Source organism: Dipodomys ordii, unplaced genomic scaffold (assembly GCF_000151885.1).
Source record: "Dipodomys ordii isolate 6190 unplaced genomic scaffold, Dord_2.0 Scaffold9, whole genome shotgun sequence".
Classification (NCBI taxonomy): domain Eukaryota; kingdom Metazoa; phylum Chordata; class Mammalia; order Rodentia; family Heteromyidae; genus Dipodomys; species Dipodomys ordii.
Window position 1 is genome coordinate 1765401 of NW_012267225.1, and position 14435 is coordinate 1779835.

Here is a 14435-nt window from a genome sequence, read left to right on the forward strand (position 1 = left end):
GAGGGAGGGAAGGAGGAAAAGGAGAAGCCAAGTATGAAAATGAGAAAGAGACCTAGGAGAATATATATATTTTAACAAGCAAGTATCTTTTTCCATGAAACTTGGAGCCCTGGACTTGATGGATACATCAGCACAGTTATGTCAATTGTTGTGTAGAAAGAGCTAATAAAACACCTGAATGAAATTTTTTCTAGCAGATTGGGGCGTTGGGGTAGGAAGCAGCTCATTCTTTCAAAGAGGATTCTTTACAAGGAGGCAGATGTTTAAAGCAGGAACAGACATGTCTATAAAAATGAGATACTGGCAGCTAGAGAAAAATTGGAGAACATGTGCAAGAATGGAGAAATTCTGTGTTTATTGGATAAGAATCTCTAGCCAGTGTACAATGGTAAGCATCTAGATTTCTTCTAGTAGCTTTTGAGGTTATTTGTCTTCTCAGCTCCTAGAGATGTGCTGCAGAATAACAGTTAATCTTTGTAGTTTTCTTTCTTTCTTTTTTAAAATTGCAAATCTTGGTTGTTGCTCATGGAAAGAGCTGTTTGGGGCACCTAGAGAGCAGGTATACTTGGACCCTTTCAGAATTAGGACCTTTATATAGAGCCTTGGATTTCCTTGATTTCTATGTGTGAAATGAACAGGATTTGTGTTATGCAGTGGACTGATAGAGTTACTATTGTAAGGAATCCAGTACTTCAGGAAAAAAAATGTTAAATGTCTTTCTTGATTTCACAAGATACAATTAACTAAATTGGCCAGTTCCTGGCTGAAAGTTTGAATCAGTTATACAGTTTATTCTACAAGGAAATTATAAATGATATTACTCCATATGTAAGCTGTTACAAAAACCCACCAAAACCCAAGCAATTGGGAATGTACACTAATACAACCACTTTGGAAAGCAGTCTGGAGGGTCCTCAGAAAGCTAAATGTAGACCTCCCCTATGACCCATCCATACCACTGCTAAGCATCGATCCTGAACAACAGGAGCCAGGATACAAGGACATATGTACCTGCATGTTCATCGCAGCACTGTTTACAACAGCCAGGATATGAAAACACCCAGAGGCCCCACTACAGTTGAATGTATCCAAAAATTGTGGTACTTATATACAATGAAATATTATGCAGCTATTAGAAAGAACAAAGTAATGGCATTCGCAGGGAAATGGATGGAACTAGAAAAAATCATGTTGAGTGAGGTAAGCCAAGAGTGAAGAGACAAAAGGCACATGGTCTCCCTGATAAGTGGATGTTAAATCCAAAACGTAAGGAGATACGACAAAGTAAACAAGACTCAAGAAACAAAGGACCTCCACTCATCTGGCTGAATCATTACTAAATGACCCCATGCTACTGACCACATATATTGTATATATATGCACATAGGAGGGAAACTAGGAGGAGGAGACAGAAGCAGAGGGATATAGGGGAAAACATACAACAGTGGGACCCATTAGCTGCTCTGGTCATTGATCAAAATGAACTAAGCAACTCAATGGCAGCGATGAGAGGGAGGGAACAAGTGGGAAAGAGGGAACAGCTGACACTAAGCAAAAGGAAAGAAATGTACATATCACCCAATGTGGAAGAAATAACTATTGTTCAAGCTCATAGAACTCATAAACTTTATATACCATGGTAAAGACAATTTGTCCCGTGAAGGTTAGAATGTGTTTGTGACTTTACCTAAGTATCACTATCCCACAATACTGTGAAATTTGTGAAATTTATGTACTTACAATAAAAAATTTGCTATAAAAACAAATACAAAACAAAAAGATACAAACAAATCATGTAAATCACATGTCGTTGTAAAGTCTCTACAGTAGTTTATGGTATATATCTTTGTGGTCTGTATAGTGAATGTTTGGCTATGTCTGTTTAATATTTATGGTAACTGGCACTTAATCTGAATTGAACTGGTTGTTTCTTCAATAGATTAGTAAGACAGATGTAGTTTAGAAAATCACTGAGTGTATTAGTTCTTTTTCTACTATCTTTTTTTTTTTTTTGCCAGTCCTGGAGCTTGAACTTAGGGCCTATACAACTGCCTGTGAGCTTCTTTTTGCTCACGGCTAGCACTCTACCACGTGAGCCACAGTGCCACTTCTGGTTTTCTCTTTTTATGTGGTACTGAGGACTCAAACCCAGGGCTTCATGCATGCTAGGCAAGCACCCTGCCACTAAGCTGCATTCCCAGTCCTGTCAGTTCTTCTTGTGGCAGAATGACTCACCTACTATGTGCCAGTTGTTCTAGGTGTTGGGTATGTAGTTGGGAATCCAATGGACATGAATGATTTTTCAACCCCTAGTGTGGACAGATGATGGAGACAAGAACAGGAAGGTGTGGTTACATGTTGTGTGGCATCTGTGATGGGAAAATTTGGGACTGTGGGAGATGGCAGCCTATGTCCTGCAATGTGTGTGTGTGGTGACCAGGGAGGAAGTTTAATTTAAGATCTTGAGTTACTTCCCCTTTTCTAGCTAACTCAGTGTTTAAAGATCTTTTCTTTGACAATTCTAAATCTAGTGCCTAACCTCATGTGAGCTAGTAGGAGTTTCAGTGGATCAAACACTCTTATTTATTTCCTTTTTCCCCCCTCCAAAGACCCCATGAAACTGATAGTAAAGGAATAAAAACATATGCAGGCCAATGGCATAGCAAATTGACAAGAACCACCAAAGACGAGAAATTTCACAATGTTCTTGGCAGTTTGAAAACCAGTGGAAACTGGATCACCGTTAAATTATGGTGGAGGTCACAGTTGAAAGCCACCCTGAACTCTCTGGATAGTCATGACTTTGATGCTTGGGGATGGGGAATCTGAAGGGATGAGAAAATGCCAGGGTTTAGTGGGAGGCACCTGTACACCCCGTCACTGACAGACACTCACTTGCTCCCAGCCAAGGTGTTTTTCCTGCAGGCCAACCTCTGAAGGAACTAGTAGAATTGTCTGGGGAAGCACTCAAGTTTGGAAGTCAGCTTCACAGAACCATCCTGCTCATTCCCACTCGGGTTAAATGCCCCTGATCAAGTAGATTGGTCTCTAGTTTTCTGTCATCTCAAATTTCCGATCAGGGAGCTCCAGATGCTCCAGGAAATATCAGATGGGAGAGAGGAGGGTGGACATAATGAAACAGCAATACAATCTCCAGGAATCAAAGAAGATCTAGGGAATGGGAGAGGAAAGGACCTTCAACTTATCCTTAATGTGAGGTTTTGAAAGTGACATCCGTTAAGAAAAACATCCTTAGGGAAGGAAGGAACCACCACAGATCATGAAAGAACTTTTTCAACTCTTCTTTGTTTTCTGGTTTAAGTTATCTTTTTTCTTCCTCTAACAATCCTTTCTTTCTTTTTTTAGTCATTGCTGTTGTAATAGTGATATACAGAAGGGTAAGAGTTACCTAAGTCAGGTAATAAGTACGTTTCTTTTGAATGGTTAAGCAAAGTAAGCCAGACCCAAAGAAGTACAGATTGTATGGATTACCTCATTTGTTGTAACTAGAAAGTGCCTATAAATCTACAAGTAAATACAGTGGATGGTAAAAAGACAAAAAAATACACTTGGACATGATAAATTTTACAGGACTCTAGACATTCACACAGTGAATATCCTCCAAGGAAGAAGATATTCTTTGGAGAGGATCATAAAGGCTCAATAGCTATGGGCATATGATCATGTAAAGTGATATTTTTCAAAATGAACTCCAAGAAATGGAAACAAGAGGTGTTATGTTATTTTGCTTTTTTTTTCTCCTTTGTTGCTGTTTTTGCTTTCTGTACCTTTTGTCTTGTATGTAAATTGATCTGCTTTGGGGATGATAAGGGGGAGCATAGAAATGGTGGGACAAAGGATGAACAAATGCAGCAGTGATAGTCACTAGACACTATGTTGAAAATGAACTATACAACTAGTGGGGGAAGGGGGTCGGGAGGGAAAAACTGGGAGAAAATGAGGGAAGAGGTGCCACTTCTTATGACCCACCAGATGCCTTCATAGAAGGGTTGGTAGGAAATGAGGTGAGAAATTTTGCCTGAGGGGAGCCAGAAGAAATAGCTGTGTTTATGCTCAAATATTGAAAGGAGTGACATTGATCAAGGTGCGTTGCATTCATAAACTGCTTTGTTGACTGGCAACTCCTTTGTACAGTCACTTAAAGATAATTAAAAACAAACAAAAACCTATAGACACTAGGAATATGACCTTAAACCTTTCTCTGTGCCTAAATGGAGGCTTTATATAAATGGTATTTCTCTTCACTGTAATGCTTCTCTCCATCTCCCAGCCATGGAAATGTGATGGTCTCCCTCTGCAGTCCACTGGGGACATGGGAAGTGTGGAGGTACATGTGCTGCCATGTGTGAGTCCTCACAGAGGGGGTCTCATTGTGCACAATCCAACTTAACAGGCAGCCTGCAGGGCTTTGTACCCACAGGCCAGTCTCTGCAGTAGGGAACTCTCCTTGAGAGGTGATCTGTCTTTGGTCTGTGCATTCACATTCCCTTAATAGTTAATTTCCAAATTGTGAAAATTGACAGTAATCTTCTGCCTGTTATTTGAGACTCCATTTATAGCTCCCTAATCCTAGAAAAGCTCTGCATGATTTGGGACTATCATTGAATGTCTTCATGAAATTGTGTGTGTGTGTGTGTGTGTGTGTGTGTGTGATGTGTTTCTGGAACTCAAGGCCATGAATGATATGAGTTCCTCCCCTAAATTGGTCAGTAATGGACTGTGCCTTGGATTTTCAAAAAGATAGACTTGAATTTTTACATAATAAAACTGAATAAAACATTGGACTACATCCTTTAGAAGGTTTTAAAAGATACTGACAGTATGCTTATGGATTTCTAGGTTTCGCTCAGTGCATTGAAAAAGCAATGCAGTGGCTATCAAGTTTTGATAAACTCATGTCTACTTGAAATGACAGAGTTCCCCTGACAATCATTTCCTTCCTGCCATAGATCTTGTCTGTGATGGTATAGGTGTACTGGTGTTGATGGGTTCATATTTGAACGTTTGTAGATTGGTACTTTGATTTTAAGAAAAAGGCATTGGCCATGGGATGAAAATTTGGTTTCCATTTAAGTAAGCTTGTTCTTATATTTATATTCCCGTGACTTTGAGTCTTTGAAGAGAGATGGGTCACCAAATAAAAATGGGTAGTTTTAGCCTCTCTAATTAAAATGGGTGCATGAAACAGAGCCCCCTGGCTTCTTTTGCAGTGAATTCAAAGCGGTTCTTAGGCGGCTTAATTATACAAGAATTTAATCAAGTTGAGTATTAGTTAAAATAACTCTGTCATCTGGGAACTATGAATTTGTTGCATTTAATTTTTATTTCATGGTCACATTTATTGTCATAGGTTTGTTGTGTGTTTGAAGACTCAGCTTTGAGAACAAAATGTTGACAGAAGCAATTTTTCTTTTAAAACTAGCAACATTTCTGAGGATTGTTTCATCTCTATGGTTTTATTTTTAACTTAAAGTGATCTGTGTAGTTTTATTTATGGCTTTCTAGATCTATCTTCCGTGGTGAGCAGTTTATCTAGCTATCTTGCAGAACATAAAAGATCACTTCAGAGTCTTGTGCAGAAACATGGTAAGGGAAAATGATGGGCTTTCTGGGTTTGACAGTTCGCAGAATGTAAATTTCAGAGCTATCTTCACTACTCTCTTTCTAGAATTCTGCCAGTTTACATTTTTGCATAGTACTGTGCTTTTGTAGGGTGCTTGCAATTGAAAAGTTTCAACTTAATGTTATGTTAGATAATATACATGGTACAAAACAACCCACAGAAAATGGGTCATCCAATAGTGGCTGTTAGCGATTAGTCCTGTCAAGCACTGGGCTCCATGTGGCCTAACTGATGCTTTTGTGATCAGATATGAAATACATAGTTATTGAATACCATTGTATGTTTTGTCCTAATCTTGAAACTGGTAGGTAAACAAACAGCTGTTTTTTTAATTGTGAAAATACTGTACAGAGGGGTTACAATTACATGGGCAAGATAATGAGTACATTTCTTATCAAGCATTGTAACCTCCTCCTTTGTTTCCCCTTCGCATCCCCTTCCATCCTCCCCCCACCTCCCCTTTTTTGTCTCCTATTTCATTATGTCTCCTATTGAAATGATTGGTTTATCTCTTTGGAGAACTATTGGAGAGTTAGAGATCTTACATGGAAAGACTCCATGTAAGATTGGGATTTGAATATTTGGAGGTTTAAGTATTGTTCTGCCCTTTTTTTTCTATAAACTTGGGCAAAAGTTTAAAGAACAGCCACCTTATAGGATGTATTCGAAGATCAGAATGTGCATGTAAATTTTAATTGCATTATTTTGTACATTTTTGGTTGGTACATTTTGGTTGGTACCAGTCACTTTGGCTAGTTTTATAAAAAGCTGTCATTGGCTGGATGTACACCCAGAAGTAGATTATTTGTGTAACACAAGACCCTGGGTTCAATCTTCACCACTGCAAAACAAAACAGCATCTTAAAAAAATACCACAGCATTGAAATTACTGAATTTGTTACTGATAGACCACAAGAGCAGTTTTAGCTCCATATAATGTATTTCTATTGGACTTTGTCTAAAATGAGTAGCACAATAGAACCTTATTATCCACAGGTACATGGTTCCAAGGAGAATGCTGCTGAGGAAGATCTGCGCATGCTCAATATAGATACAGTTCAGAGCCATTTTGTGGGTGCTTCCATCATTTTTTCCCATGAATCATTTTTTCCCCATACTACCATTCAACTTCCTCTAATAACATACAAGCATACATTTCAACTGATTTCAGATTTTCACTTTATCATTTCAATTAATCAAATACACTTTTACCTAACTTTTGAAGCACCCTTTGGCTTTTGAAGAGGCAGACTTTGATAGAATTAAGGGCTAGGAGTGCTCAATAAGATCACACAATGATGTAAATGTAACTGATGATAACGTAGGACGGATGAGCTTCTCCATGTCCACTGAGCTGGCTCATATGTACACGGGAAATTGACATTCTTGCTTTTGAAATGTCTTTTGAGTATTAAACAATTTATCATTTCTTTTTTTGCCTAAGCTTGGTTAAAACCATGTGTGGTAAGTCTGTAAACAAGGTGAGCTTGCTGTTTTTTGAGGGAAAAAAGTAGAAATAAAAGAGGATGGATGGATGAGTTGTTCTTGGTAGCAGACAGGGCTAAACACTGTGCAGTCAAGCTTTGCCTCTCAGCCTCATTTGGGAGAGTAACCCTCGGGAGGTAGGTTTTCACCTAGATTCAGGATCATGGTACTAGGCAGGTATTGATTACAGTACGTGTTCTTTATGGAAACATCTCTGCATAAAATGCTAACACTGTGTCTTTTTCTTGTGGCAATCCTGCCCAGGCTTTGTGGGAGAGGAATTGTGGGAATGAACAATCAATCATGGTTGGCAATGTGTAATCATCAAATGGATTCTCGTGATAAAACCTGACATAGTACTTACTAATTGCTGAATGTATGCTGAGTATGGTTTTATGTATTTATTTTTACATGTGTTTCTTCTTTCATCTTGATAGCTCCCTTGTAAACACTTTTATTCATGAAAGAAATTGAGTAAATTACTCAAAATATTACCACTGACCAGTGATGGAAGAATTAACCTCAGAGCCCAGCTCTGCCCCACTCTCTTGGACCAGCTTTCCTTATGTAGTAACTCTGTTCCTGTAGGTTTGAGCTAAAAAGGCTTGCATCTGGCCTTTGATGAGTCCAAACAATGCACCAATCACTCAAATCCCAGACCTTTACTAAGGCTCAGTGAAGTGCCAGATGTATCCCAAGTGGCTCACCTCACTTTTCCTTGTACCAGGAAGGTTGGAATCTCAGTGCATTCTGGCAGAGTCTGGGCCAAGGCTGATGAGACACTCACTGTTTGACTTTGTCCATCCTTTGATGCTCTGAGAGATATCAGGCCTACAGGGATGTAGGTTCTCCCAGCCAAGCCTTTGTAGACCTGTAGCTTCGAAAGTCATTAAGTCTTGGATTCTTTTTCTTTTTCTTTTTTATTGTAAAGATATTGTACAGAGGGGTTACAGTTATATGAGTAAAGTCATGAGTACATTTCCTATCAAGCATTGTTACCCCCTCTTTTGTTTCTCCCTTACTATCCCTTCCCTCTCCACCTCCCCAAATCCTCCCCCACCCCAAGCTGTAAAGTTCGTTTGCAACTTAGTGTCTTCTATGTCTCATTGTTACAATGGCTCAACCTATATCCTTGTTTCAGCATTTTGTTATTCTAAGCACTGTCAGAAGGTCCACCTTCCAGTGAGAGTTCTCTTTCATAGAAAGACTCACATACATTCCTTTTTGCTCAAATGCTGTCACCCCTATTTTCAGGCATGTAACTTTTGTAGATACTTCCAGAAGTCTCAGTTCTCTTACTTTTATATTCCTTTGTTTCTGTTTAGAGAGTTAACATATTGTCAGAGATATCCTTTTTATCATCATCATCATTGTTGTTGTTGTTAGTGGTTTTTTTTTTTTTTTTGGTTCCAGTACTGGGGGTTGAATTCATGGAGTTCTTGTTCAGCTTTTTCAAAAGACTGACTAGTGCTTTATGACCTCCGATTTTTGTTGTTGTTGTTTTGCTGGTTTAATTAGAGGTAAGAGTCTTGTAGACTTTTCTGTTCAGCTGGCTTTAAACTCTGATCCTCAGATCTCTGTTTCCTGAGTAGCCAGGATTACAGGTATGAGCCATCATGACCTATTGATTAAATGTCTTGCCTGTGCCTCAGGCTTTCTTGCTTACTGTGCTTTCTCCATTTCTCCTCCTCTCCATCACTCATCAGCTTATGCTGTGCCCTCTCAGTTTGAAAAAACTTTCTTCTTCCCTGCTCTTTAAACTGCTCATATAACTGCTCATATAACAGGGCTTTGCCTTGTTTTCCAACTGAAAAGCATTCCTCTGATTCCTTCATTCCCCCATTGACCCCTTTCTTCTTGGAAACCCCTATATTCTGTACTTTGTAATATAGTCATGGAGTTCCTAAGAGGTTTTTTGTTTGTTTGTTTTTTGTCAGTCATGGGGCCTGAACTCTGGGCCTGGGTGCTGTCCCTCAGCTCTTCAGCTCAAGGCTAGCATTCTACCACTTGAGCCACAGTACCACTTCCAGCTCTTTTCTGCTTATGAGGAATCAAACCCAGGGCCTCATGCATGTGAGGCAAGCACTTACCACTGAGCCAACTTCCCAGCCCCCTAAGAGGTTTTTAAGTAGATTGAGGACCGAGGACCTCAGCTTCTCCAATCAATGCCCAGGCATACAGTCACTATTTGTTGATAGAATTATTTCCTACTTTCTTTTTTTTAAAGAAAATAATTAATTTTATTTATTGGTTGTGGTGTTGGGGATTGAATCCAGGGCATTGAGCATGCTAGACTAGCACTCGACAGCTAAATTAAATCTTCATACCCTTGGTACTACTTTCTTCATCCCAGTGTTAAAAATTAAGGACAATATTGAACTAATACCAGCATACAGAAAACTGCAGTGATTTTTTTTTCCTTTAGTCTTTTTGATATTTTACCAATGTGTTGAAGTGAGGTTTTTTTTTTTTCTCCTCCATTGTCTTGCTAGCAATCAAAGAGAAGTATGCAGACTGGACAGAATTCCTCATACGTGATTTGACTGGTTCGAGGACAGCACCTGCCAACCTCCTGGAAGGAGTATGTATTGCTCTTATACAACTATTATATCTCTGAAGCATCTCAGACCTGTGTAATGGCACCTTTGCATATATCCTTCTGCAGATACATGTGTACATACAAATATCTTTACTTAAGTAGCCTAACTCCCTGTTTTGTACTGAGTTATATAGATGATGGATTTGCATGGCATTGACTCACCTTTCCCTATGGTATAAGTAGTAGATGGAAAATTTGCTTGATGCGAACTCATTCTAAATATTGTGTTTGAATGCCTGCCATGATTCTGAAGTCAAATCCATTGTCATTTATTACTGATCAGACATAAGTCCTGTAGAATAACTTGTGAATTGGTCATAAAAAGATGTCTTGAATGTAGTCTTGGAGCACATTAACAAGTGGTTTTATTAAATACTCAATTTCAGATGCCTAACCCCTAGATCTGAACACCCAAATCTTAACTAATCATTGTATTTGCTTACCTTATAAATCCAGAGAGGAGAAATGGTTGAACATATTTAAATGTAGTTAAGGCAATTTGAAGGTACTGAACAAGAAAAAAAAGATTAACCTGGGACCCTAATTGTTGTATAAAAACAACTTTATGATGAAATATTAATATTTGTCATGCATAATAAAACCACAAGGCCAAAATATTATGTTCTAAGTAGTTATTGAATGACCAAATCTGTTTAAAGAATGTCTCTGAAAAGAGAACACTTTATGAATGACTAGGAAGGAGGTGAAGGTTTTTTTGACCATATTACTGAAATTAACTCTATTTTTCCCTCTTCCTAAGAATTTTATAGATACTTCAGAGTACCACCTTTTGGTACACAGTTAACAAGTTTTATTCATGGCCATTTTGCCTGGTGTATTGTTTATCTTAATAGCTACTATTTAATTGTTGAGTTAACAAATCCAAATTATGATTTTTTTTGTTCCTTCAAAGGGATGGAATAAATTCCTTCTGTGTTAACTTAAAAAAAACATATATATGCTAAGAAGTTTTCTTAGAAGGAACTATAGTTATGTATATTTCAAACCAGTTACCAAGTTAATGGTTAAACATAGAAATAACTGCACATAATAGAGAAATTTAGCTGGTCATTAACATGTATTAGTCACATCTCTATGGAGTCATACTTTTCTCAAAGTATGAACATCTCTCCTGACCAGTAGAATAGTGGCTGTTGTAAAATGGGCATCTCTAGAGAATTCACGGTATACATTTTCAGTAGCAGATGTATCTGTCTTTCTGAAGAAGCAGATATTATTTTACTACGTTTTTTTAGCTCCATGTAATTTGGGTATAACTGTACTTAAAAAGCGTACTAATTTTTAACGAATGTGATTTTATCTGGGAAGGGTGATTTATTTGGTGAAAATCAGTCACAAGAGCTGTTATTTTCTGTTTACTTGGGATTTTGGTTGTTGGTTAAGCATCCATACATGGATGTGTGTGAGGGAGGAAAGGGATGGTGGTGGGGCAGGTGGGTGGCTGTGCAGAAGAGGGGGGGGGGGTGGGGTGGGGACAGCACACTGTTTGCCATAGCTTGGATGATAGTGTGGAAAAAATATTATCTTCTGCTGTCATCTGTTTCCATGAGAACCTTAAAATAAAGTTTAAAATAAGGAGTTTTGCTTCTGTTTAAACAGCCTCTGCGAGGGAAAGGCCCTATAGACCTCATTACAGTTGATTCCTTAATAGAACTTCAGGATTCTCAGAACCCTTTTCAGTACTGGATAGTTAGTGTGATTGAAAATGTTGGAGGAAGATTACGCCTTCGCTATGTGGGATTGGAGGACACTGAATCCTATGACCAGTGGTTGTTTTACTTGGATTACAGACTTCGACCAGTTGGTTGGTGTCAAGAGAATAAATACAGAATGGATCCACCTTCAGGTAAGGGCCAAGGCTTCTGCTGCTTTGGAATATTTGAGCAAGTTTAGAGTGGATGTGTCTCTGGAGAACATATTAGCACTGTGGTGTCTTGTACATCTGAGTAAATGGCTTTTAAGTTTGTTGACTTCAGAACATTTTCTATCAAGAATAAAATCCAAGTCCTTGAACAGTAGCATTTGCAAAGAGGAAAGTGATATTGGAGGCCCAAGAGAAGTTGATCTAGTTTCTTTGGACTCATGAGTTCAATGAAAGACATAGTAGATTGGGATTTTGCCACTTGTTGTTTTTCTGTCTCTTACCTATCAATCAATCTCCCTATTATCTAGCATCTATTATCTATCTCCATTTGTCCATCTAGTACATCCATTTATCATCCATCCACCCCACCTAACCTCTTACCTAGCCAACTAGCTATCCATTTATCCATTCATATCACAATCCGTCTAGTCATCCATATCCATCTATCCACTCGTTCATCCATTCAGATACTCAAATAGTTTGCTTGGATAATAAGTCCATTCTGAAAAGGAAACAACACCAAGATCAATATGTTTATTTGTTTTGTTTTTCTTGGCACAAAATCAGTTTTAGATAGCTACAAAGGCACTGTCAAATGACTTTGCACAAGCATAATTGGATAGAAGAGTGCATTATGCTTTCTGACATACCTAACTAGTCAAAAAAAAAATCTCAGTGTTTACAAAATAACCATTCATGAATGTTTACCATATGCCAGGTGTTTTTACACCTGCTCTGTTGTTTATTTTTGGTTCTAAAAATATGCTATATGTTTGGTGTAAGATTCATTTTTCAATTTAAAAAAGTGAGACCTGTTTAAGCTGTTCATTTAAGGTTTGCCAGCTGGTAGAGAGCAGGTGCTGCAATTCAGATTCCTAGGTCCTGTGCCTTCTCCACTCCTTTGCCCCTGTTGCTGGTCCTACTAACCTAGTGATGGTGACCTTGGAACAGAAATGTTGGATTTTTATGGAATTAATGATGTCAGAGAAGAAATATTGATTTCTTTCAGAAATTATTTAGTTCAATGTTGAAGGTATATTTGGAGCAATTACCACCTCCCTAAAATTGTGAGAGAATTCTCCCATATTAGTTGTCAGTGGTGGTTTTGAAGGTAGTGTATGAAGGTGAAGGGTTGTATTTACCTTTCTTGTCACTTCAAGGGCTTTGTTAAAACCTTCCTGGTTCTAGATCCTAGGAATTTGAATCTGTGTTAAATCTGATAGGTGTATAGACTTATAATTTAGCATTATTGTTTCTGTATTGTTACTATTTTTGTAATGTTGTTGTCAGTGTTTTGATATGCAACCAGGAAATCCTTGTCAACCCTGAATAGTCTGGGATGATGATAAACAAGACCTGTTTATTGTGAGGAAAGATCAGAATGCTAGGGGTTTGCCTTGGAAATTATAATTTTATTTCATAGAGGAAGGTGTGTGTATAAATTTCAACTTGCTGCCTAATTGCTTTATAATTTTGAGGAGGACCATATACTTGTCGTGTAAACACTGATAGCACAGCACAGAATTTCTACTAATTTCTTAAGTTCTTTATTGTATTCTTTGTCTATGAAATCTCAGAACTCACACCCAGAAGCAAGAATGCAAAGTATCCCCTTGGGACCTCAGGGAGCATATGCTTGTGAGCTCTCAATTTATAAAGAAATTGTGCATATTTGTCTCCAAGATTTCGGGACATGACTTATGCATTTTATCAAAGAGCTCAGGAGAAATCCCTAAATGTTTTGGACCAAGGCTTTATTGCCTAAAATATACTTCCCCGACAATTCACATATCATCGAGAATAGTTGTGTATGGAAAAAAGAAAGTAAAAGGCAAAATGACACTCAAAAGTAAGCTTTAGCTTCTTAGATGCAGTAGTTAAAAGATAAAGACTAGATTCTGTGGTTTCATTCAGCGAAACAACACCCCTGGGAAGAGAGGCAATTATTACTCAGGCTTTCCACCTGGGAACAGAATCTGATACTCTGGATTTGGATAAAGTAATTTTAAGTCCCAGGGTGACTTGTAGAACACGGTAGCACCATTTCCTCAATTGAAATAGAAGTGGAAATGAAATCTTAGACTTGAATAGGAAATACTAGGTGGATTCTCTTCTTCCCAGACACTGTTAAGATCAATGGGAAGTGTCCAGTATTAACTGACAGTAAAGAATCTCATTGGAAGGGAAATGGGATGGTAGGAGGAGACTATGGATGCCATAGGTATCCTTGAGAAGAAGGAAGCCTACTGAGTTGATCTGCTTGTTGATGTTTTTTGCTATGCACCTTCAGCACTGTCATTCCTGTTAAAGACAATCATGATACTTCCTTTAGTTGTACTTAATTCTGCTTACTTTTTAAAGGGCTCAGAATTTCCTTAACTATTCAGTACAAATTGAGACAAGAGAAATTGGTAATAGTAGCTGGAAAGTCATTTCAACTTTAAGAAAAGTCATTACCTTCAAGAAATGGTAGATCGCTATGCTGTGTGTGCTAAGTGGCATATGGTAGATCAAATGCTTGGCATTTTCTAGAGATCCCAACTGTGATCAATGTATTTTGAATCTACCCCAGTTTCCCTAGTATTTTCAGTAGGTAACTGAAGCCAGAGTTGTTTAAGAGGTCCCATCTGCTTTTCCTATTTCTCAGTGGTTAGGAAGCAAGATGGACTTTTGATGTTCTTGTAGGAACGTAGGGACATGAAGATGAAACTTTTTGAAGTCTTCTTTTTCTCGTCTAGTTTTAGGGTTTTTTTCTTTGAAAATCTTTCTTCCAATTTTTAAGTCTTGTTTGAAAAACCTTTGGAGTCAGAAATTTCTGAGTA

The 14435-nt window shown here is 38.1% G+C and overlaps 1 protein-coding gene across 2 annotated transcripts in view; it reads left to right on the plus strand.

Annotated features, from left to right (window-relative positions):
* The window catches only part of Sfmbt2 (Scm-like with four mbt domains 2), a 136995-nt gene that overhangs the window by 42426 nt on the left and 80134 nt on the right, over nucleotides 1–14435 (plus strand). Inside the window, exons 5-6 of one of the 2 annotated variants that reach the window (XM_013009375.1) lie at nucleotides 9622–9710; nucleotides 11349–11595. In XM_013009375.1, the coding sequence (XP_012864829.1) occupies nucleotides 9622–9710; nucleotides 11349–11595 (336 nt within the window). The remainder of the gene's footprint in view (nucleotides 1–9621; nucleotides 9711–11348; nucleotides 11596–14435) is intronic. The other variant, XM_013009376.1, reaches the window with a different exon arrangement.